General features: G+C 40.6%; 1 protein-coding gene across 2 annotated transcripts in view; it reads left to right on the forward strand.

Moving 5' to 3' along the window:
* The window catches only part of B3GLCT (beta 3-glucosyltransferase), a 105,873-nt gene that overhangs the window by 48,746 nt on the left and 31,665 nt on the right, over positions 1-25,462 (forward strand). For both annotated transcript variants that reach the window (XM_070751699.1, XM_070751700.1), the window contains exons 7-9: positions 5,075-5,211; positions 9,691-9,754; positions 19,650-19,781. In XM_070751699.1, the coding sequence (XP_070607800.1) occupies positions 5,075-5,211; positions 9,691-9,754; positions 19,650-19,781 (333 nt within the window). The remainder of the gene's footprint in view (positions 1-5,074; positions 5,212-9,690; positions 9,755-19,649; positions 19,782-25,462) is intronic.

Here is a 25,462-nt window from a genome sequence, read left to right on the forward strand (position 1 = left end):
GACTTAATGAACTCAATCTGTATAGTCTGGAGGACAGAAGGAAAAGGGGGGACATGATCGAAACATTTAAATATATTAAAGGGTTAAATAAGGTCCAGGAGGGAAGTGTTTTTAATAGGAAAGTGAACACAAGAACAAGGGGACACAATCTGAGGTTAGTTGGGGGAAAGATCAAAAGCAACATGAGAAAATATTATTTTACTGAAAGAGTAGTAGATCCTTGGAACAAACTTCCAGCAGACGTGGTAGATAAATCCACAGTAACTGAATTTAAACATGCCTGGGATAAACATATATCCATCCTAAGATAAAATACAGAAAATAGTATAAGGGCAGACTAGATGGACCATGGGGTCTTTTTCTGCCGTCAGACTTCTATGTTTCTATGTTTCTATGTTTCTATGTAATAAGAAACTCAGATATTGGGAGATCTTGCATACATGTGTGAAAGTATTATTTCTGAGTGGTTTCTTATCTGTTGCTAAAATTAGATTTGGTCATGGGAATATTCTTCCATAAAGTTAACACCTATTAATTAGCAGTCTAGTTCACACTTATTAATATAGTGTTACTTAGTTTTCAAGTAGTTGAAGGCTAGGAATATGCATAGCATAGTAAACATATTTCATTTAGAACAGGGGTGTCAAACTAGTGGCCCACAGGCTGGAGGCATCACCCGCAGGCCACGCCCACCCTAGATCCGCAAAGGGGAAAAATGTCGTGAAACATTATGTGACAGCAATGTGAATTTGGCAATTATGATTTAGAACAAATGAGCCCTAAACCCAGTACAAGTGGAAGAAACACACAATAGAATTTGTGTCTTAGAGCAGTGTTTTTCAACCAGTGTGCCGCGGCACACTAGTGTGCTGTGAGACATGGTCAAGTGTGCCGCGAAGCTCAGAGAGAGAAAGAAAGCAAGCAAGAGAGAAAGAAAGAAAGAGAGAGAGAAAGAAAGAGAGAGAGAGAAAGAGCGAGAGAGAGGAAGAGAACAAGACAGAGAGAGAAAGCGAGAGAGAGAGAAAGAGAACAAGAGAAAGAAAGCAAGAGAGAGAGAACGAGAGAAAGAAAGCAAGAGAGAGAGAGAAAGAGAGGGAGGGAAGGAAGGAGAGAGAGAAAGACAGAAGGAGGGAGGGAGAGAGAAAGAGAGCAAAAAAGAGAGGAAGGAAGGAAGAGAAAGAAAGAGGGATGGAGAGAGAAAGAAGGAAGGGAGAGAAAGAGGGAGGGAGAGAGAAATAGAGCGAAAGGGAGGAAGAGAGAGAGAGAATTTTTTTGTCCAAACTTTTTTTAGGCCCCCCCTCCCCCCCCGCTCAATGTGCCCCAGGGTTTCGTAAATGTAAAAAATGTGCCGCGGCTCAAAAAAGGTTGAAAATCACTGCTTAGAGCAGTGATTTTCAACCTTTTTTGAGCCGCGGCACACTTTTTACATTTACAAAATCCTGGGGCACACCACCAACCAAAATGACACAAAAAGACAGTAAATATTATTTATTTATTTATTTATTCATTCAATTTTTATGCCCCCTTCTCCTTAGACTCAGGGCGGCTTACAACATGTTAGCAATAGCATTTTTTAACAGAGCCAGTATATTGCCCCCACAATCTTGGTCCTCATTTTACCCACCTCGGAAGGATGGAAGGCTGAGTCAACCTGGAGCTGGGGATGAGATTTTAACTGCTGACCTTCAGATTTACAGTATTTCTACATGTATTTATACATAGAACATACAATCCCATGTAACATCCCCTTATAAATACAGTCAATCATCAATCATCCCTCCTCAAATTTATACTACTGTCTCATTTCTGTCTCTCCCCCCGCCCCTTATATGTCTGTGTGTACTCAAACCATTTCCAAAACCAGGTGAGGGCTGGGGTTTTATTCTCTTTTATTCTTTTCAAAAACAGGTGAGGGCTGGGCTTTTTTTCTTATTATTTGGGTGCTTTTTACCATATGCTTCAAGAATCACCTCTCTCTCTCTTTTGTTTCTCCTCTCATTCTCTGCCTCAATCATTTTCTCATTTCTCCTCCCCTTTTTGTTCTTATTTCTCTCTCTCTCTCCTTTCCTCTTCCTATCTGTCTCTCTTGCTTTCTTTTTTTTCTCTCTCTCTCTTTCTTGCTTTCTTTCAGTATCTCTTGCTATCTCTCTTTTTCTCTCTTGCTTTTCTTCTCTCGTGCTTTTTCTTGTTCTTTCTCTCTCTCTGTTGCTCTCTCTCATTCTCTTATTTTCTCTCTCTCTCTTTTCTTTCTCTCTCTCTGTTGCTCTCTCTCATTCTCTTATTTTCTCTCTCTCTCTCTTTTCTTTCTCTCTCTCTTAGTCTCTCTCTCTCTTGTTCTCTCTTATTTTCTTTCTCTCTCTTGTTCTTTCTCTCTCTGTCATGCTTTCTCTCTCTTGTTCTTTCTCACTCTCTCTCTCTCTGTTGCTATTAGCACTCCGGATCGGGCAGGCAGAGACATCGATGAGAAGCCATGGGCGCGAGGGGGCTCCAGAGAAGGAAGGATCGGGCGGGGGGGGGGCTCCTGCAAGTGGAAGCCTCAGCCCTGGAGCCCCCTCGCGCCCATGGCTTCTCGTCGATGTCTCTGCCTGCCCGATCCGCGGGAGTGCTAATAGCGGCGGCGGGCAGAGACATCGACGAGAAGCCATGGGCGCAAGGGGGCTCCATGGCTGAGGCTTCCACTTGCAGGAGCCCCCCCCCGCTATTCCCGCCGCCGCCGCCGCCGCTATTAGCACTTCCACGGATCGGGCAGGCAGAGACATCGACGAGAAGCCATGGGCGCGAGGGGGCTCCAGAGAAGGAAGGATCGGGCGGGGGGGGCTCCTGCAAGTGGAAGCCTCAGCCCTGGAGCCCCCTTGCGCCCATGGCTTTTCGTCGATGTCTCTGCCTGCCCGATCCGCAGGAGTGCTAATAGCGGCGGCGGGCAGGAGCCCCCCCCCGCTATTCCCGCCGCCGCCGCTATTAGCACTCCGGATCGGGCAGGCAGAGACATCGACGAAAAGCCATGGGCGCAAGGGGGCTCCAGGGCTGAGGCTTCCACTTGCAGGAGCCCCCCCCCCCCTATTCCCGCCGCCGTCACCGCTGCTATTAGCACTCCCACGGGCGAGGGGGCTCCAGGGCTGAGGCTTCCACTTGCAGGAGCCCCCCCCCCCGCTATTCCCGCCGCCGTCGCCGCCATTAGCACTCCCACGGGCAAGGGGGCTCCAGGGATGAGGCTTCCACTTGCAGGAGCCCCCCCCCCCGCTATTCCCGCCGCCGCCGCTATTAGCACTCCGGATCGGGCAGGCAGAGACATCGACGAAAAGCCATGGGCACAAGGGGGCTCCAGGGCTGAGGCTTCCACTTGCAGGAGCCCCCCCCTATTCCCGCCGCCGTCGCCGCTGCTATTAGCACTCCCACGGGCGAGGGGGCTCCAGGGCTGAGGCTTCCACTTGCAGGAGCCCCCCCCCGCTATTCCCGCCGCCGTCGCCGCCATTAGCACTCCCACGGGCGAGGGGGCTCCAGGGATGAGGCTTCCACTTGCAGGAGCCCCCCCCCCGCTATTCCCGCCGCCGTCGCCGCCATTAGCACTCCCACGGGCGAGGGGGCTCCAGGGATGAGGCTTCCACTTGCAGGAGCCCCCCCCCCCGCTATTCCCGGCGCCGTCGCCGCCATTAGCACTCCCACGGGCGAGGGGGCTCCAGGGATGAGGCTTCCACTTGCAGGAGCCCCCCCCCCCGCTATTCCCGCCGCCGTCGCCGCCATTAGCACTCCCACGGGCGAGGGGGCTCCAGGGATGAGGCTTCCACTTGCAGGAGCCCCCCCCCCGCTATTCCCGGCGCCGTCGCCGCCATTAGCACTCCCACGGGCGAGGGGGCTCCAGGGATGAGGCTTCCACTTGCAGGAGCCCCCCCCCCCGCTATTCCCGCCACCGCCTCTATTACCACTCCCGATGCCACAAGTGAAAGCCTCAGCCGCTACTATTGCCATCCCGCCGAGTCCCAAGCTCACCTGCTGCAAAGAAGGAAGGCACGAAAAAGAAAGGCGCGAAAATGAAGGTGTGAAGAAGCAAGCCGGGACACTCAACTTCCGGTTTGGAAGCGGAACTTTGCGGCACACCTGACCTTGTCTCGCGGCACACTACTGTGCCGCGGCACAGCGGTTGGGAAACGCTGGCTTAGAGCACTAAGCTGAGATTTTCTGTCCTCTTAAAGAATATTATTGATTGAAATTAGTTTATCTTAGGGGGACGGGGATAATGCGATAAGCATTTAGAGGATACTTTTAAAGAAAGAGAAAAATACTTTCTTGAGAAATTCAGCAATTGGATTGAGGAAAGTATTTTAGCAATTTTTTATTCTTACCTTATTTCTTTTGTTCCTGTTTTTCACCTATTCCAAAGCAGGTGTTTTTTGGGTGGATTGGTGGGATGGTGGAGGTGCTTTGTCTTTAAAAAAAATTTTTTTACTAGCTTTCTGTATATTAGATAGCAGTTAGCATATACTGTTTCTTCACCTACTCTTGCAGCATGGTCTGACTCACATATAAGCTGTTAAACATATCTTTTGTTTTGGGTTTAGAATGATGTTGGAACCATCTGTTTTTGCACAAACAAGCCCATGTGATTTGTTGATTAAAATATACTTTTAAAGAATAGATTTGATGTTATGTGTGAGTGTATGAAGTAAGCATATACAGTACTTTACTTCTTGGTTAAAAGTTAATTTTGTCTGCCAGCCAATTTTGTCTGTGCAAATCTAGACTTTAATTTTGCTGAAATGCCACCACTAATAGAACCTCCAATCAACATAACAAATGGTGAAAGATGCAGTGAACTGTGGTTCCTTCGTATCGGGAAGGTCACAAGTTTCCAAACCTTCACAATTGGTTTACATGTTTAAGTTTGATAGATGAAGCATTAGTGTGATTTATTATACAATTAAGGTTGCTTTTACTCTCTGTGCATTTGTGCACTCAAATAAGTTTATAAAGAAAAATACAGTCTTATAAGGTTCTGTGGACCATGTAATAGATCTTCAGGATCTTAGTGAAGTTAAATTCAGTAAGCACTTTCAATAATATTTCTGTTCTCCCGCAGGAATTTTTTTTAGGCAAAGCATTACATGATGATGAATCTACAATTATCCACCATTATGCCTTTGCAGAAAACCCTACAGTTTTCAAATTTCCAGATTTTGCTGCTGGCTGGGCACTTAGTATTCCACTTGTTAAAAAGTAAGATTGCATGATGCAATTTCTTATGAATTGTTTCACTTTATAGTTGGTGTTTTTAAAATGCTTTGGAAAAATGATGCTTTTAAACATTAAAAGTATTTCCAGTTTGGTGTGTATATAGATAAAATGTACTGAGAATAATCACACATCAGCTTTTGGCTCATTTAAAGCATTTAAAATCCAGTTTCATGGACCATAAAAGTGACTATTCCACAAATATATGATTATCTATCTATCTATCTATCTATCTATCTATCTCACACTATTTTATTTCTTTTACAACTTTATGGAATTGATCAGCAACTAATAAATTTAAACAGTGAACTGGTAAAATTATATAATGGGTGTTACACAACTTGCACAGCAGATCTGTCAGTGCTTTGACCCTGTGGCCTAATTTAGCAGAAAGCTGAAAGAGAATAAAAGTGAAATGATTGGATCAATACCCTGCTCCATTGGATCCTGAAAAGAAAACAGGATTACGCAGCTTGGCTTTTGTTCTTCATACAAAATGTGAAAAAGCAGTATTAAATAAAAATGCTGCCTCTTCATAACTGACCCACCTTTTTATTTTATTTTATTTTTTTATTTATTCATTTGTCCAATACACAAATACATAGGAAGAAAAATAGACATGTAGTAATATATATAAGGGTAAAGTGAACTTAGAGGAGAGGATATATGAAAGAAAGAAAATATATATGATAAGTGAGAGAAAGGAAAGACAATTGGACAGGGGACGAAAGGCACACCAGTGCACTTATGTACGCCCCTTACTGGCCTCTTAGAAACCTGGAGAGGTCAATCGTGGAGAGTCTAAGGGAGAAATGTTGGGGGTTAGGGGTTGACACAATTGAGTCCGGCAATGAGTTCCACGCTTCGATAACTTGATTGTTGAAATCATATTTTTTACAGTCAAGTTTGGAGCGGTTCGTATTAAGTTTGAATCTGTTGCATGCTCTTGTGTTGTTGCGGTTGAAGCTGAAGTAGTCATTGACCGGTAGGATGTTGCAGCATATGATCTTGTGGGCAATACTCAAATCGTGTTTTAATTTCACTTAATGTGAGATAAAATAAAATGGAAAGTTAGATGTAGGATGGAATCCAGAGATAATGGGTAGGATCATACAGTCAGACCTTCCTCTTCTCTGCTACAGTATCATGATTTGGTAGATGTCTTTCCTATTGGCTGGTGATGTGCTAAAGAGAAAGCAGCAAAGCTGAAACAATCAGCAAATTACTTAGGTTACTATTATACATTGCCCATGCCTAATGAGGAGAAAGCTATTTGGCAGGACTCAGAACAAAGTCAATAGAGGCAAGTTAAGATTAGGCATTTCATGCCAGTGTAGTTTTATGTGAATCAATGAAAGATGGGTACACTTCAACTCAGCTTTTGAAAATGATCCAAAGAGAATCAGAGACTGATGTTACTACAATATAGACAGGATCACAGCATGTAAATGTTGAAAAGCAGAAAAATAGACATTATTGGACTTTACAATATGGTAGCATAGTTTGAAGTCAAATTCAGAATTTCTATAGCAGTGTTCCTCTGGTGCCCAACTATAAATCAACATAGCAAGCTTGCTGTACTCATGTTATAGTCTGTTTCCAATAGAGGCATTCTGTCAGGCAACCAGATACATCACCAGACCAAATCCCAGGATTACAGCTGAATTGGGAAACTGTTTACACTGGGGTTGTTTCAGTACAAAATCCAGGATGGAAGTGATTCAAATAATCTGATACATAATAAAATGCAAAGCAGTGGAAGTGAAGAATTAAATCAAACAGTCAAATAAGAAATGCTCACAGATAAATAAAACATAATGAGTAGAATGTATTTATTCATATTTATGTGGCTGCCCATCTCACAAACAAGTGATTCTGGGTAGTAAGCAGAGTTATAATACAATATATGCAACATTATTATTATTAAAAAAACTTTAAAACTATAAAAAGTACAAAACTAAAAGAGAAAAAAATGTTGGACAAAGAATACATATAGAGATTAAACTACTATATATATAATTTTATATAAAATATAAACTATAAAATGAAATATATAAATATATGTTCATATTAAATTATATATTATCAATTTTAGTTAATACATTACTATTTTAATAACAGGAGGAATAAGAACTGTTGCAAAAGGGACGCTTCAGGCCAGGGATTTAGGGAATACGAGAAGGAGCAATTCTGCTTTAATTATGTTAGACATAGCAGGGCAATTTCTTAGACAGGTTTTTGGGATGCGGTTACACGCTACTTAGCATTTAGTCTTTCCAGAATCCAGGTGGTCCACGTTTGCCTGCCTCACAAGTTTGAAATACTAAATATTTGCAGCGAATACACAAAATTGAGCTATTTAATAAAGCGTGCTTAATATTCTCTAACTCTGGTGCTTGACACTTGTGATCAGTTTGAAAGATGTTCTCATCTGTTTTTCTGGATAACCTGCTTGCAGATTACCTTCAGTTATGTTGGGACTGCAACTCTCAAAATTTCTAGTGACCATGATGAAATGGAAATTCTAGGAGTTGGAGTCCAAGAATTACAGTATGTCACAGAAGTGAGTACATTCCTTCACTCCAACCCTAACCCAGAAGCACTTTTCAGGCCTCCCAAACCTTCTGTGTGCTGCGTTTTTCGCCACGGTTTGCAAAAACGGGCATTTTTGCCTTTCCCCCAGCGGCACTCTGTAGGCCTACCAAACCCTCTGCGCACCTTGTTTTTTGCAAAAACAGGCCCATTTTTCACCAAAATGGGATGTAGGGGGCAGAGCTTTGTTTGCTGTGTTTGGTGTATAAGAAGAACCAAAATTTCCACCCTCTTTTTTTTTGGGGGGGGGGGGGGGGGAGGGGGTGTCTTCTGAGAAATACGGTAAATATATTTTTCATGTGACATGGCCAAACATATCTCCAGATCTAAATCCTATTGAGTATCTTTGGGGCATCCTGAAATGGAAGGTGGAGGTGCGCAGGATCTCTAACATCCATCAGCTCCGTGATGTCATCATGGAGGAGTAGAAGAGAACTCCCAAGAGGGTTAAAGGCAGTGTTGAAAAATAATGGTGGCCACACAGAATATTGATACCTTGGACCCCATTTGGACATTAACACTTAGGGGTGTACTCACTTTTGTTGCTAGCAGTTTAGACCTTAATGGCTGTGTGTTGCGTTGTTTTGACGGGACAGCACAACTACACTGTTATACAAACTGTATACTCACTACTTTACATTGTAGCCAAGTGTCATTTCTTCAGTGTTGTCACGGGAAAAGATATGCTTAAATATTTACAAAATGTGAGGGGGTGTACGCCTTCGACATACTGTAAATAGTGCCAGGTTGGAAAGGCTGACTTATTGCAGAAGGATTTATCACAGGTTTTGAATATTCCCTGCCTACCTGAAAAAGGAATATTATTAACAACTAAGAATCTTAGGTGCTGAATTTCTTATGGCTTAAACACATTTTTCAAGATAGTTTACAATACTGTACTGCTTTTCAGAAAGACAAAGTATCTCTGTCATCATACAATCTATATTTTTAACAGCAAGAATCAAAAACTCAGTTGGCCATCTTTCTCTCTCTCTCTCTCTCCTCTCTCTCTCTGTCTCTCTCTCTCTCTCTTTCTCTGCCTTTGAGTCAGTGTTGACACTTGGTAACTGCCTACACCAGTCCCTGCTGTTTTTTTGGAAAAATTGTTTGCCCTTGCCTCTTTGCTAGGGCTGAGACAGGATCACTGGTCCAAGGGTCACGTAGCTGATTTTATGCCTAGGCAAGACTAGAACTCCTAGGCTTGTAGCCTGATCTTGTAGCCTGGTGTCAGGCTTGTAGTCTGATCTTATAACCACTACAACAAACTGGCTGTCTTGGTCAGTGAACTGCCCATATATTAAAGCTGAAAATAGTTGCACCAATAACTAAACAAAGCAGTACAGTATATCAAGATTAAAGAGATATAGCTGACTTTATCTTCAAACTGCTATGCAGGATCTGGTTTTGACCTCCAAGGAGGGTTCATCTTGGTAGCTACTTCGGCTGCTGTGACGGCAAAGAAATAGAAGTTCTCTGCTATTATTGGAACAGAGTGGGCATTATCTGTATTCTAAGCATTGTATTCTGTTCCATGAGTCACAGATCACTTTTTTTTAACCTTGACCAGATTCTATCAAATAGTAATTGATATTTCATCTCTTTTAAATTTGGAAATCATCATCTAAGGCAGTGTTTCCCAACCTTGGCAACTTGAAGATATTTGGACTTCAACTCCCAGAATTCCCCAGCCAGCATTCGCTGGCTAGGGAATTCTGGGAGTTGAAGTCCAGATATCTTCAAGTTGCCAAGGTTGGGAAACACTGATCTAAGGTATGGTTACAGAATTACTATGTAGTGGCTGGCAACTTCATTTTAAAAGTTTGATGTTTTTCTACATATCAGTATTATGTTTTTATTATTCTTATTGCTTAGGCTTGCAAAGAGACTGAAGAACGAACCTTTAAAGTCAGATTTTACAATAGATTTAAAACACGAGGTAAGCCGTTTCTGTTTCACTTCAACATGATTTACTTCATATAATCAGCTTCCAATCAATACAAAGAAGTTATATTACTATTTTTGTTCATTATGTACAATAATAAAATTCAGATAACAAAAGTATTAGCAATCTCATCTCTGGTAGCAATTCCTATGTAACCAAAAACCACATTATATTGGGAAAATAGCTGATTTTTTTTTTAACCTGGAGACCTACACATCTTTGCTGTAGTATAAATTGGTTTATTGATCTGTGCTAGAGGCAAAAGCAAGCCTAAAAGTAGGTGAGGTTTACAGCCTCTCTTTATAGAATTTTGTATTAAAAATACATTAGCTAAGAATATTGCAAGGAGCAAGTAAAGGGATTATGAATACTGTGTATTCATACTCTCTGTCCTCTGCAGGATGCCATTCAGTAACTCTTATCGACATACTGCTTTATTCATGAGCTTTTCAAAGGTGAAACCGTGTCATATCATCTTGAAGAAGACAAATGAATGACTGTAATTGACAACTCACTGCTGCAGGTGAGAAACTAACAAGATCCGTGGGCTCATGAAGTGTGCTGTCTGCTAGCAGCATAGATTATTGATGGGACAGAACAACTTTCAATTATCTCTCGCTGCTTATCCATGTGGGGACAAATGATATTGCCAGGAGTATCTAAAATATCTAATGAGGAAGAAAGATCAAGAAACAGGAGCCTAAGGTGGCATTCCCATCCATCTTTCAAGTCTATGCAAAAAGCACGGGAAAGAAAAGAAGAATGCTGTTGATGAGAAATTTATGAATTGGTATAGATACAGGAGATATAGTTTTAAGGACTAGGATTGTGCAGAAATATGGATTGGAAGAGCAAAGAATGATTTGGTATATACAGTGTTCCCTTGCTTTTTGCGGGGGATGCGTTCCGAGACCGCCCGCGAAAGTCGAATTTCCGCGAAGTAGAGATGCGGAAGTAAATACACTATTTTTGGCTATGAACAGTATCACAAACCTTCCCTTAACACTTTAAACCCCTAAATTGCAATTTTCCATTCCCTTAGCAATCATTTAGATTATTTACTCACCATATTTATTTATTAAAGTTTATTTTTAAAAAATGTTTATTAAAAGCAGACGAAAGTTTGGCGATGACATATGACATCATCGGGTGGGAAAAACCGTGGTATAGGGAAAAAACCCGCAAAGTATTTTTTAATTAATATTTTTGAAAAACTGGCATAGACTTTTCACGAAGTTCGAACCCGCGAAAATCGAGGGAACACTGTAAACAGATATACCATACATGTTGCTCCTATCACCATATGCAGTTGCAGCTTTTCCCAGAATCGAATAGCTGCTCATGCATGTAATAAATCACATTTTGCCCTTTGAGTGTGGCATAAGATGATAAAAATCTAATAAAACTGAATTTGTTCAAACCATGATGAGTTTTAGCAGGTAGGCTTTAGATGGAATCCTAAGCATTTTGTGCACTGCAGAATGAAATGGGAGTGTTAACGTAATGGGGGCCCTGTTAAAGAATTCAACCTTAAAATTAAAAAAAAACGTATAAAATTCACGATCTTCATTGTCTATTGTTTTTCAACATATGAGAAATAAAAAGATGGGTTTGACATGTTAGTACAAGAAGATGTATCTGATTTAGTAGAAGTACGAAAGGCCCAGTGGGATGTCTCCGAGGATTATAGTTCAGCAGCTGAAGGATCTAATATGTTCAAAAGGAACAGAAGCAAATGAAAGGGAGGAGGAGGAGATGGATTAAATATTAAAAGTATTCACACCTGCTCAGAAGTTCAAGGAAATGAACCTGTCAAGAATATCTAATTAAAACAAGTAAAACAATGTATAAAAATTGCATTGTTGTTTATGTCTGCTATTACATCCCCAAGCAAAAAGACAATGTGGATTAAACTTTCCACAAGCAAATTTAGATCTTACAAACAGGTTTCAAGTAGCGATGCCAAGTAAAATTAATTACTGACTTATATTTCTGAGGCAAACACTGCCAAGCATAGTTATTTCAGGAAATTCCCAGCTTTCCTTTCTATATTATCCTTCTAAAGATAGTGGAAGAGATAAAGTGTAGTCTTCTTGACTTGAAATAAATCAATAGAGAATATATATAATTGATGAAATTGTGTTGGAAAGCACTTACCCTGGCAGGGAGGCGAGATCAAATGTGAAACTAGCCTGGAGTCATTGTGCAACAGAAAAAAAAGCTAAGGTCTCCTCCCCCACCCTGCTCCTGTAATTTCCTTGGAATCTTATCTAATTGTTTCTAATTAGAGAGGCTGTCAGATTGGGAATATTTCTGTAGTATAGGCAGAACATAATAAAATAGTTATCTCAATATCTGCAACAAACTGGTTGTTTGCACCTGACAAATGGAAATAACAGGAATACTGTACTGAACAAAAGTGATTGTATAAGGCTAATTTTTTTTATCTTAATAGAATTAAAGGCTGAGGTTAATTGAAGGCTTATCTTGGACCAAGAATGGGATGGGGTGGAGTGGAATGGAATGGAATAGAATAGAATAGAATTTTATTAGCCAAGTATGATTGGACAGACAAGGAATTTGACTTGGTGTATATGCTCTCAGTGTACATAAAAGAAAAGATAAAGTGGATTTTAACAAATTGTAACAAATTCAGAGCAATGATAAATAGAATACCATGGCAGAAGCTGGGAAAATTGCTCATAGTCCCAAAGAGGTAAAAAATACAACACATGTTGCTGCACAAAATATCCACCAGGATTTAAAGGGAGAAAGGGGTCTCGGTACAGGGCAGATCATGAACAGAATTGTAGAGTAGATTTCAGAAAATTCTGCTGAGAACAACAAAAGATTCTTATAATAAGATTTTTATAAGAATTAGCATATCCAGGTGCTAACAAATGCCAAAGTGCTACTTTGTCAGTTTTCTCTGAAGAGAGGATATATATTCTTTACAGGAGCAGCTCTGGCACAGCTGGTTAAGACACCAACTAGAGGGGAGAATATTCTAGATTTAGTTTTTACGAATGGGAATTGGGTTTCAGATGTCAAGGTGGGAGAAAATTTAGGTTGCAGTGACCATCTATGTTTGTGGTTTGATGTAAAAACTCATTGTGAGCAATCCTATAATGCAACCAAAGTATTGGATTTCAGAAAAACAAATTTTAATGCAATGGGGGAATATTTAGATAATGAATTAAAGGGGAGGGATAAAATGGCAGGAGCGAGCACCCAGTGGACTGTATTTAAAAAGGCCATCTTAAAAGCCACTGGACTGTATGTAAGACAAATAACTAAAGGTAAAAGGAAGAAGAAACCGCTATGGTTTAGCAATGATGTAAGGACTATAGTCAATGAAAAAAAGGCTGCCTATAGGAGGTATAAAGAGTCTGGAAGTATAGCTGATAGGGAGGTGTATAAAATGAGACAGAAGGAGGCGAAACAGATAATATATGCTGCTAAAGCCTCAAAAGAGGAAGAAATTGCCAAATCTCTAAAGAAGGGGGATAAAACCTTCTTCAGATATATTAGTGATAAGAAGAAGAAAAACTGCGGCATCACGAAGCTTAGTACCGGGAAAAATACATGCATTAATGGGAATAAGGAGATCGCTGACCATTTCAATAGCTACTTCTGTTCAGTTTTCTCAAAAGACACCTTACAAAATAATACTATAGAGGGATATAGCATTGCCTCCAACTGTACGGATTCAGCTCCAGTGATCTTAGAAGCCGATGTCTTAGAAGAACTTGAACGATTAAAGATAAATAAGGCAATGGGTCCAGATGGCATCCACCCCAGAGTTCTTAAAGAACTCAGATCTGTCATTGCTACCCCCCTGACTGATTTGTTTAACCAATCCTTGTTAACAGGAGATGTTCCTGAGGATTGGAGAATGGCAAGTGTTGTGCCTATCCACAAGAAGGGCAGTAGAGAAGAAGCTGGTAACTACAGGCCAGTTAGCTTGACATCAGTTGTCGTTAAAATTATGGAGACTCTACTGAAAAAGAGGATAAATCAGCACCTAAAAAACAATAACTTATTGGACCCAAATCAGCATGGCTTTACTGAAGGCAAATCATGTCAGACTAATCTCATTGATTTCTTTGACTATGTCACAAAGGTGTTGGATGAAGGTGGTGCCGTGGATATTGCCTACCTGGACTTCAGCAAAGCCTTTGATACGGTTCCACATAAAGAGCTGATAGATAAATTAGTGAAGATTGGACTTAATCCCTGGATAGTTCAATGAATTTGCAGCTGGCTGAAGCATAGACACCAGAGGGTTGTTGTGAATGGCGAGTATTCTGAGCAGAGTCAGGTTACAAGCGGTGTGCCACAAGGGTCTGTTCTGGGTCCTATTATTTTTAATATGTTTGTGAGTGACATAGGGGAAGGTCTGGTAGGGAAGGTTTGCCTATTTGCCGATGACTCTAAAGTGTGCAATAGGGTTGATATTACTGGAGGCGTCGGCAATATGGTAAATGATTTAGCTTTACTAGATAAATGGTCAAAGCAATGGAAACTGCAGTTTAATGTTTCCAAATGTAAAATAATGCACTTGGGGAAAAGGAATCCTCAATCTGACTATTGTATTGGCAGTTCTGTGTTAGCAAATACTTCAAAAGAAAAGGATTTAGGCGTAGTGATTTCTGACAGTCTCAAAATGGGTGAACAGTGCAGTCAGGCAGTAGGGAAAGCAAGTAGGATGCTTGGCTGCATAGCTAGAGGTATAACAAGCAGGAAGAGGGAGATTATGATCCCGCTATATAGAATGCTGGTGAGACCACATTTGGAATACTGTGTTCAGTTCTGGAGATCTCACCTACAAAAAGATATTGACAAAATTGAACGGGTCCAAAAACGGGCTACAAGAATGGTGGAAGGTCTTAAGTATAAAACGTATCAGGAAAGACTTAATGAACTCAATCTGTATAGTCTGCAGGACAGAAGGAAAAGGGGGGACATGATCGAAACATTTAAATATATTAAAGGGTTAAATAAGGTCCAGGAGGGAAGTGTTTTTAATAGGAAAGTGAACACAAGAACAAGGGGACACAATCTGAGGTTAGTTGGGGGAAAGATCAAAAGCAACATGAGAAAATATTATTTTACTGAAAGAGTAGTAGATCCTTGGAACAAACTTCCAGCAGACGTGGTAGATAAATCCACAGTAACTGAATTTAAACATGCCTGGGATAAACATATATCCATCCTAAGATAAAATACAGAAAATAGTATAAGGGCAGACTAGATGGACCATGGGGTCTTTTTCTGCCGTCAGACTTCTATGTTTCTATGTTTCTATTCAAGAAGTCGTGAAGCTGGAGGTGGGATTCAGGGAACTACAAGCACTCTACTATAAACAAACACTAAATTTGACAGTGATACTTGGGAAGTTTATAGAACGAATTATGCAGTGATTCATTTTAAGCACCTTGAAAAATATGGTAATTAACCAGAAAAGTATATTTCAGAAACAGTTGCCTAACCAACTTTTTTGATTAGTCAATTTAGCAGGTTGCAGGAATACTATAAAGATAAGCACCTTTATTTCAGTAAAACATTTGACAAAAACCTTGTCAAATTCCAAATAACAAACCAGCTAAGGATGTTCTGGGTACACAAGAATTTACTAAGTAGATACCAGGATCAAAAATTGGATTCCAAGAGTAATTATTTGCTACATACCTGCAATTTTACACATATTGAACTAGTATAATTTCCTAATTTTTTTAAAAAAACAATAATTTCATTATCTTTTGTATTTGCCAAACCCTACCTTGTTCACATTATAGTTTAAAAAGATTCAGATAAACTGAAACAGGTTTAGGGAAAGACAACTAGTGTTCTAGATAGAATGATTGAAGGAACTAGGCATGGTCAGACTTGTTATTAAAAGACAGGAGGATGATATAAAATATTCAAATATTGGATATCTGAATATCTAGGAATGTGACCGAGAAGAAAGCCAAGACCTGTTCGCCTTCACTACAGATAACAGAATGAGGAATAATGAATTTAAATTATACAAAGGGAGATTCTATCGGTATACAGTGATCCCCCGGTTATTGCGTCCCCGACCATTGCGAACAGGGTAATTTGCGATTTTTGAACCCGGAAGTCAGAACACCATCTGCGCATGCGTGCCCTTTTTTTCTATGGGCACGCATGCGTAGATGGCGCCGGGCAGATCAGCTGCTGGGCGGCTTCCCTAGGTCTTCCCCCTCTTGGCGGGCATCAGCGAGCAGTTTACCCACCGCCCACGCAAACTCCTCGCTGCTGCCGCTTCGCTCGGGCCGCTTCCCAGCTGAGTACTCAGCTGGGAAGCGGCCCGAGCGAACGGCTTGTCCGCAGCCTGCCTGCCCGCGCGCCCGCGGCTCGCGCGCCCTTCTCCCGCCCACGCCTTTCGCTCGGGCCGCTTCCCAGCTGAGTACACGGAAGTTTGACGTTTGTCTTCGGGACTCATTGGAAAGCCGCGCGGGTGTTTTAAAACGTCACCGCCGACATGGGGGGCTCGCTAGCACCCCCCCGAACCCCCAACCCGGGTTAGGGGGGTGCTAGCGAGCCCCCCATGTCGGCGGCGACGTTTTAAAACAGCCGCGCCGCCCCCAATCTTCGGCTCCTCGCTAGCGCTGCAGAAGTAAAAACACCGTCTGCACATGCGCAGATGGTGTTTTTACTTCCGCAGCGCTACTTCGCGAAAACCCGCTCGTTGCGGGGGGTCCTGGAACGGAACCCTTGCAACGAGCGGGGGATCACTGTACTAGGCAAAAGTTCGCATTAGATCTACAGTGAATTAATTTTCAGAGAGATGGCAGTCTTTATACAACTAGACATTTTCAGGCAGATATTTTCTTTTATTGAGCAAAGTGACTATTTTATGATTCTTTGATTTCCCTCAGAAACTTCCTCAAAAGCTCAATCTCATCCACTTCAGCATAGAGATGTTCATTGTTCAATAATGGTAATTCCAAAGCCAGCAGTCTCTACAACTGCCTCTTATGCAGTGGGAAAGAGCCGATCTTTGTAAATAAGCAATACAGTGATCCCCCGATTATCGCGAGGGTTCCGTTCCAAGACCCCTCGCGATAATCGATTTTTCGGGATGTAGTGGTGCGGAAGTAAAAACACCATCTGCGCATGCGCGCCCCTTTTTCCATGGCCACGCATGCGCAGATGGTGTTTTTACTTCCGCACCTGGGAAGACCCAGCAGCTGAGGAGCCGCCTGCCTGCCCGCTTGTCCGCCGCTTTTCCGCCCGCCGCTTTTCCGCCCGCCGCTTGTCCGCCGCTCTGGGAGTTGAAGACCCAGGGAAGGTTCCTTCGGCCGCCCAGCAGCTGATCTGCTCGGCAGCGCAGTAGCAGCGAGGAGCCGAAGATGGGGTTTCCCCGTTGCCCACGCAAAGGGGAAACCCCATCTTCGGCTCCTCGCTGCTACTGCGCTGCCGAGCAGATCAGCTGCTGGGCGGCCGAAGGAACCTTCCCTGGGTGCCGCCCGCCGCTCGAGAGCAAGAGGGGGAGAGATAGAGAAAGAGAGAGAAGGAAAGAAAGAGATGAGAGAGGGAGGAAGAGAGTGTGAGAGGGGAAGAAGCAAGATAGAGAAAGAGAGAGAGAAAGAAAGATGAGAAAGAAAGGGAGTGACGTCATCGGGTGGAAAAATCGCGATATAGCGTTTCGCAAAGATCAAGATCGCGAAACTCGGGGGATCACTGTATTTCTGAAAAACAGCCTACCAGCATTTAGATCTTTATTTTTCTTATACATCCTGTTTTATACCTTTAACAATGTAGAGATTGTAGACATTTTTGAGAGCCATTGAAAATTCTTCTTTCCCCAGAAACAAAGCTGAATTTATTCATGAGATATATGTTCAAACCTTACTAACTGTTCTTCCTTTTATTGTGGCACTGTATGGTAATAATAATGTTATTAAAGTAAAAAGAATTGTGATTCACTCTGACTCAATACAAAGCACTGAAAAGTATTTGATGCCTCAGGTCATATTTTTCTTGATTTCTTCATTTATGTTCGGTGCTCTATGGCCTTGGATAGAATATACTTATTTTTAATATTTTAATTACAATCCATATTTTTTATTATATTCATATTTTTTTCCCTGGCACATGCTGGCTGTATTATGGATATTTTTTTAAAATATTCTTTTGAAAGCCATTTTTTTCTGTTTCTGAAAATAGTTTGAAATGGCAGGCCCCTCCTGCATTATAACTTAATCCAATTCTTCACCAATGTCAAATTGCATTTGAATCAGAGGCCGGTTCCTACCGGTTCTAACCAGTTCTTTAGAACTATTAGTAAACCAGTGGTGACATCATGGAGTCAGTTCTGTCGGTCTGTGGTTGCCGCCATCTTGTTTTTTGCTTCTGCGCATGCACATAAGCTGAGCTTTTGCTGCATGGGCGTGCAATACACGCACAGCCATGCAACACGGGAGGAAGCAAACCAGCGGTGACTTAAATTAGAACCCACCCCTGATTTGAATCGTTAATTATTTTCTAAAATGCTGCATATTTTATACTACATTAAGAAATAGTAAATCAGTGTTTCCCAACCGTGGCAACTTGAAGATATTTGGACTTCAACTCCCAGAATTCCCCAGCCAGCGAATGCTGGCTGGGGAATTCTGGGAGTTGAAGTCCAAATATCTTCAAGTTGCCAAGGTTGGGAAACACTGTAGTAAATCATTCTACTTTCGCATAAACATGATTTTAAAGTAAGTCTCTTACTTTTATTATTTGTTTGCCAACTGTATTTAAATGTTAAAAGTAGCTGCAAAGAAGCAACCACAACTGTCCCCTTTGTAACCCTCCCTGCCATCTGTTCTTGACAGTCCTGACTAAACTTATTTTTAAATTGTGTTGTCATCTTCCCCACTTGGGAATAAACAATATTCACTCAGCTGTTTTATGAAGTAACTTAGTAACATATGTGGTAAAATTAGTAAAAGTGCAGATTTGCAAATAAAGGACTAGGAATACAGACTCCCTGGCTTGAAAAAAAACTAACTTTCTCCCTCCCTCCCTTCATTTCTCTACCCATCTTATATCTGAGTGGCCTTCAAGGTTAAAACTAAACAATAACGGGGGGAAATATAAGCGTGCAAACATTACAACAGTCTTCTTGATTTGCTCTTACTCTAAGCTTGGTTCCTCAACCCTCCCAGTTTTCCATATCTGAGAGAAACAAAAAATTGTGACTTTTGTCAGGGAAATATGTTCAAAGAAAATATGGTTTCTGGGCATGTTCAAAAGCAACATCTAAGGAACATGTCATACATTGTTTTTTTCTAATTCCAAATTGAGTCTGAGAAGATTATAAATCTTATAAAGCCATCTGTATTTTTTCTTAGCTACTCCTTGCTAACGTCTCTTGTGAGGGACATAAGAAGTTGCCTTATTGTAGTTCGGACCATTGCTCTATCATATTGCAGTGTCTGATGCAATGGTTTTTCAAACTTGATAATGTTTAAGTTGTGTGGACTTCAACTCCCATAATTGCCCAGCCACCATGTTGCCAAGTTTGGAAAATGATGTTCTAGACCCACTAGAATGGCTCCTCAATCATATCATGATATTTCCAGGCTTTATTGGAGTTACCAGGAATTGTCTGCAGGATTATGTGCTGGAACTTTTCATCTTTGTGATGGAAATGTATCATTTTCCTTTGGTTGATTTTTATTTTAATTGAGAATGAAACTGTGTCTTTTTCTGCTTTGCATTTTTTAAGGTTTCTTGGTAAATCTCTAGGAAACATCAAGGGTTTATATAACATTTCTTGGAAAGTTGATAAATAACTTTAAGTGTAATTCTCTCTCTAATAATGTATATAGATAATGCATAACTACCTTTGTATGTGATTACATTTTGAAAGATTGCGTTATATATCTGGGACAAAGGGAATGGACCACAACTCACACCGGTGCCTGAATTCTGTACAGAAGATTTCAACTCTCCTAATGGTGTTACCTGTGCCACTGCATTCACGAATTTCCTCCCACAATGTGTAAGTACTTCCTGATTGCTTCTCCCGATAGAGAATACAGAGAAAGTATTCCATTCTATCCCATATATATCTTGTTAGAACTTTCCAAATAGAGAACTTTGCAGGTATAAACAATTAGATAAAATTGAAGGAAAAAGTAATTAAGAAAAAAAACCGCCATGTCTGTTTATACTGAAATTTGTCACTGATTAGGTCAAACATTACCAACTATTTACTCTTGTGCTGTAAATGGAAAGACCTTAGTCAGTGGTGGGATTCAACCGGTGTAACAACCGGTTCACTGAGTGCGTACTTTGCATGCGCATGCTCGCTCCATATGCGCAGTGCATTTGAAAATAGCTCTAAAACTTGCTTTCTACTGCACCCATGGTGAGTAAAACAGCTGAGGCACAGCAATCTGATCTGCGCCTATCATCTGGGCTTCAAAGGTCAGTATAGCACAAGGGCAGGCGGACGGGCCCACATTTATTTATTTATTTATTTATTTATTTATTTATTTATTTATTTATTTATTGTCAAGTACATATTGGTGGTATGCAAAGATATAATAATATTCATATACATGATACTAGTAAAAAGAAACATTAGGACAGGGGATGGAAGGCACACCGGTACACTTATGCACACCCCTTACTGACCTCTTAGGAATCGGGAGAGGTCAACAGTGGATAGTCTAAGGGTAAAGTTTTTGGGGTTAGGTGATGATACTAAAGAGTCAGGTAGTGAGTTCCATGCATCAACTACTCAGTTACTAAAGTCGTATTTCCTGCAGTTGAGTTTGGAGCGGTTTACTTTAAGTTTGTATCTGTTGTGTGCTCGTGTCTTGCTGTGATTGAAGCTGAAGTAGTCGTTGACAGAAAGGACATTGTAGTAGATAATTTTATGGGCTATGCGTAGATCGTGTTTAAGGCAACGTAGTTCTAAACTTTCTAAACCTAGGATTGTAAGTCTAGTTGCGTAGGGTATTCTGTTGCGGGTGGAGGAGTGGAGGGCTCTTCTGGTAAAGTATCTCTGGGCATTTTCTAGAGTGTTTATGTCCAAAATGCGGTGTGGGTTCCAGGCAGATGAGCTATATTTAAGGATTGTAGGACAGGGGGCATAAGGCGTAAGTTTTGTAGTGTGAGATTATTGGAGCAGAAGCTACGTAGGGTTAAGTAAACAACTCTTGAAGTCTTTTTGACGATGTGGTTGCAGTGGGCTTTGGCACTTGATCTTTGGCACATGATCATCAGAGTGAATCAGTTTGTTCTCAATTGATCCGCGGAGGTACTGGTTCAGTCCAAATAGACTGAATAGACAGTAAAACAGACTTTCCACACTTCAGGATGAATCTGTTTTTAGCATGTAACTTGCAACTTCTATCTGTGCAGCAATTGTGGCTTAACTAAATAGGTAATGTTTTGCTCATGCCTGAAGCTAGTAAAGTGGATGTTTTTTCACTGCCTTTTCAGCATATATCTTTCTATCTCTCTCTGTATGTCTTTGTCTTTCTCTCTCCCTCTCTCTCCATTATTGGCTTTGATACAAAGAAAATGCCTGATAACAAAGGTAACTTTTCAGAAAACATAATTAAAATGTGATTGGGAAACATTACCAATCTGTTTTTAATAGTCAGTTTCATCATCATTTCTTTATTTCCCTTGTAATCGTGCTAGGAAATCTATCTGATTTATTTTTTTTCAATCCATTCCAAAGTTGACATTTGCTTTTAACAGGTGTCATTTTCCCAAATATGCTAGAAAACTGCAGAATTTGTTTTCTTAGATTCTCGGTATTTTTCTTCACATATACAAATAGATTGGGGTGGTGGTGGTTTCCCCTCAAGACATTTGAAAGGTCTCCTTGATTCACTATATCTAAATGTCATTTCATGCAAAAGAGAAAAAGCAGTTTGAAACCTGCACTGTGTGTTAATACTCTACTGCAAACTTGTCTTCTGTATTAAGAAGTCTGGTATGTCTTTGATTGATTGATTGGATTGGATTGGGTTTATAGGCCACCCCTCTCCGTGGACTCAGGGCGGCTCACAACATGTCAACAATAAAACAGTGTACAAAATACAATTGGATCTAATTAATATAAACAGTTAGTTTAAAATTATAAAAGTTAGATATCAAAAATCATTCACTCAAATACAAACCAAGTACACTAAGCATTCAGTGACCAGAGGCTGGGATCTAATGACTCCAAGCCTGGCGGCATAAATAAGTTTTCAAGTTCTTACGAAAGGCAAGGAGGGTTGGAGCAGTACGAATCTTTAGGGGGAGCTGATTCCAGAGGGCCGGGGCCTCCACAGAGAAGGCTCTTCCCCTAGGTCCCGCCAAACGACATTGTCTAGATGACAGGACCTGAAAAAGGCTGTGGGACCTAACCTGATGCTGAGATTCATGTGGCAGAAGGCGGCCCTATAGGTATGTATGCTGCCCCAAGTCTTAGGAGAGGGGCAGCATACAAGTCTAATAAATTATTATTATTATTATTATTATTATTATTATTATTATTATTATTATTATGTCAGTACAACACAGCAAACGAGATCACTATGCTGGATTTCGTATTTCATCACCAGTTGGGCACTTCCCAAGCACCTAGGACTGCGTGATGTAGTGGCGAATTATGCCGATCCCAGTAAAGCGGCCTTTTGCAATTGACAGATGGAGATTTTGTCAATTCCGGTGGTTTTCAAATGTCCGCTGAGATCCTTTGGTACTGCGCCCAGCATGCCAAGTACCACTGGGACCACTTTCACTGGCTTATGCCAGAGTCGTTGCAGCAGTATTATTATTATTATTATTATTATTATTATTATTATTATTATTATTATTATTATTACTACTACTACTACTACTACTACTACTACTACTACTACTACTACTATTATTATTATTTATTATAAACAATACTTTGAATTGTGTTCGGAAACCAATTGGCAGCCAATGCAGTTCACGGAGTGCTGGAGAGATATGGGCATACCTTGGAAGGCCCAAGACTGCTCGCGCGGCTGCATTTTGCACAATTTGTAGTTTCCGGGCACTTTTCAGAGGCAGCCCCACGTTGAGAGCATAATCCTAGCTTTTTGAGTTTAATAATAATAATAAAGCAAATTTAGAGCCAGATCCTATATGTGCTTACTTACAATGTCATCTACTCCTGTTTTTCATGGAGAAGGAAGAAAAGGAACATTGCAGAGTAGAATGTGGTTCTTCAAGTTGAAATTGAAAAAAGGAGGGGGACCAGTTTCAAGGTGTCGCCCATTACAGGGGTTGGTTTGTTGGAGTATAGTTTTTTTTATTTCTGGTATTTGCCTGGTCTAGTCCTTGGAGTTTTCTTACAACAGTTTTCTCTTCTCCCCGAGGCTAAGAAAGTGACTCTGGTAAGGTCACCCAGCTGGCTTTCTACCGAATGTGAGACTAGAATTCACAGTTTCTGGCTTTCTAGCCTGATATTTTAACCATTAGATCAAATTGACTCACCCTCAGATTTAACATCTCCCATTGTATTGAACTACAATTTTTGTTTGCAAATTGCTGTTTTTACCTAGAGTATTGTATTGGCAGTTCTGTGTTAGCAAAAACTTCAGAAGAGAAGGATTTAGGGGTAGTGATTTCAGACAGTCTCAAAATGGGTGAACAGTGCAGTCAGGCGGTAGGGAAAGCAAGTAGGATGCTTGGCTGCATAGCTAGAGGTATAACAAGCAGGAAGAGGGAGATTGTGGTCCCGCTGTATAGAGCGCTGGTGAGACCCCATTTGGAATACTGTGTTCAGTTCTGGAGACCTCACCTACAAAAAGATATTGACAAAATTGAACGGGTCCAAAGATGGGCTACAAGAATGGTGGAATGTCTTAAGCATAAAGCGTATCAGGAAAGACTTAATGAACTCAATCTGTATAGTCTGCAGGACAGAAGGAAAAGGGGGACATGATCGAAACATTTAAATATGTTAAAGGGTTAAATAAGTTCCAGGAGGGAAGTGTTTTTAATAGGAAAGTGAACACAAGAACAAGGGGACACAATCTGAAGTTAGTTGGGGGAAAGATCAAAAGCAACATGAGAAAATATTATTTCACTGAAAGAGTAGTAGATGCTTGGAACAAACTTCCAGCAGACGTGGTTGGTAAATCCACAGTAACTGAATTTAAACATGCCTGGGATAAACATATATCCATCCTAAGATAAAATACAGAAAATAGTATAAGGGCAGACTAGATGGACCATGAGGTCGTTTTCTGCCGTCAGACTTCTATGTTTCTATGTTTCTATTGTTGGGGGCAATATGCTGACTCTGTAAACTGTCTAGAGAGGACTGTTAAGCATTATGAAGCGGTATATAAGTTCAAGTGCTATTGCTATTTTAAAATGGAAGACAGGCAATCCATTTTCTTTAACCCTCATCCATAATCTGTTTGTCGTGATTTGCTACGTAGGGCTAATATTAATGGGATCTGCAATAGGGCAATAGCAATGCTGTCCTATAGCTGAAAGAATTATAAAGTCATTTATGTAAAACATTTCAAATGTTCAATGCTGGTATTATAGTAATCACCAGTGAGCTTGGATATTTTGATTTTTATTTCAGTCTTTTCAATTGCTTCTGAATCTTGGTGATTCAGTGATCATCACTGTCAGTAACTGCTTCTTTGTGTTCTTGTAAAGTCATACTTGTGTCGTGTTACCACCTTATTGTCAGTTGGTTTCTTTTTCCAGTGCTTTCGATTTGTCCAAACAGTAGAATCTTTTCTGATGACTTGCTGTTGCATTATGTGTCCAAAAATATTTAATGGTTAGGCACATTATAAATGCTTGCTTTTAGCAGCCTGGTTTCACTTCCATCTAATTCTGAGCGATTTGTTCTTATTTCAGTCCAAATTATTGCTATTTTCTCCAGCGCCACAACTCAAAGGAATTTATTTTTTTTTGTTAAGCCTTTCCAGTGGCCATCTATAATAACTAATAGCAACAGCTTTGACACCATGTAACTTGGATGTCAGTGGCAAATGCTGGCATTTTGGTATGTCGCATGAGCTTGTGATAGTCTTTAACCAAATGATAGTAACCTCCCGTTTCGTGGCTAAAGTGACTAATCTTGTGAATTTTTCAGCTTGGGAAGAAAAGCTCTTTCTTTTCTTTCACATTACAGTAGTTCAACTTTTTCTCTGCTGATTTACAGAGAAATAAAGACTGCCATTATCTGTTGACATACTGTAATTTCAGGCATAGTAGGAGAACGGTGATTAAGGAATTTGATTAAAAAGCATCTGATGCAGTGAGCTGTAGTTCAAGAAAGCTTTTAAATAAAATGCATTAGTCAGAAAAACTACTATCACATCCCAGAATTTTTGACATTTCAGTTCTTGTTAATATTGAGCAGCTGTGGCGTTTCCCCTTTCTTCATCTTCAACAAAGGATTCCTTAAGTCTACCCTGCTTATACCATCATAATATATATCATGAACATATCTGAAGTAACTATTGTTCCAAACAATCTTACAGTAATTTCAAATATTCCTTCTGCTATTTGTGCATTTCTCATGATAGGTTCTGCCTTTAAGTTTAAGTTAAATACTGTGTTCAGTTCTGGAGACCTCACCTACAAAAAGATATTGACAAAATTGAACGGGTCCAAAGACGGGCTACAAGAATGGTGGAAGGTCTTAAGCATAAAACGTATCAGGAAAGACTT

Source organism: Erythrolamprus reginae, chromosome 4 (genome assembly GCF_031021105.1).
Source record: "Erythrolamprus reginae isolate rEryReg1 chromosome 4, rEryReg1.hap1, whole genome shotgun sequence".
In the NCBI taxonomy this organism is placed as follows: Eukaryota; Metazoa; Chordata; class Lepidosauria; order Squamata; family Dipsadidae; genus Erythrolamprus; species Erythrolamprus reginae.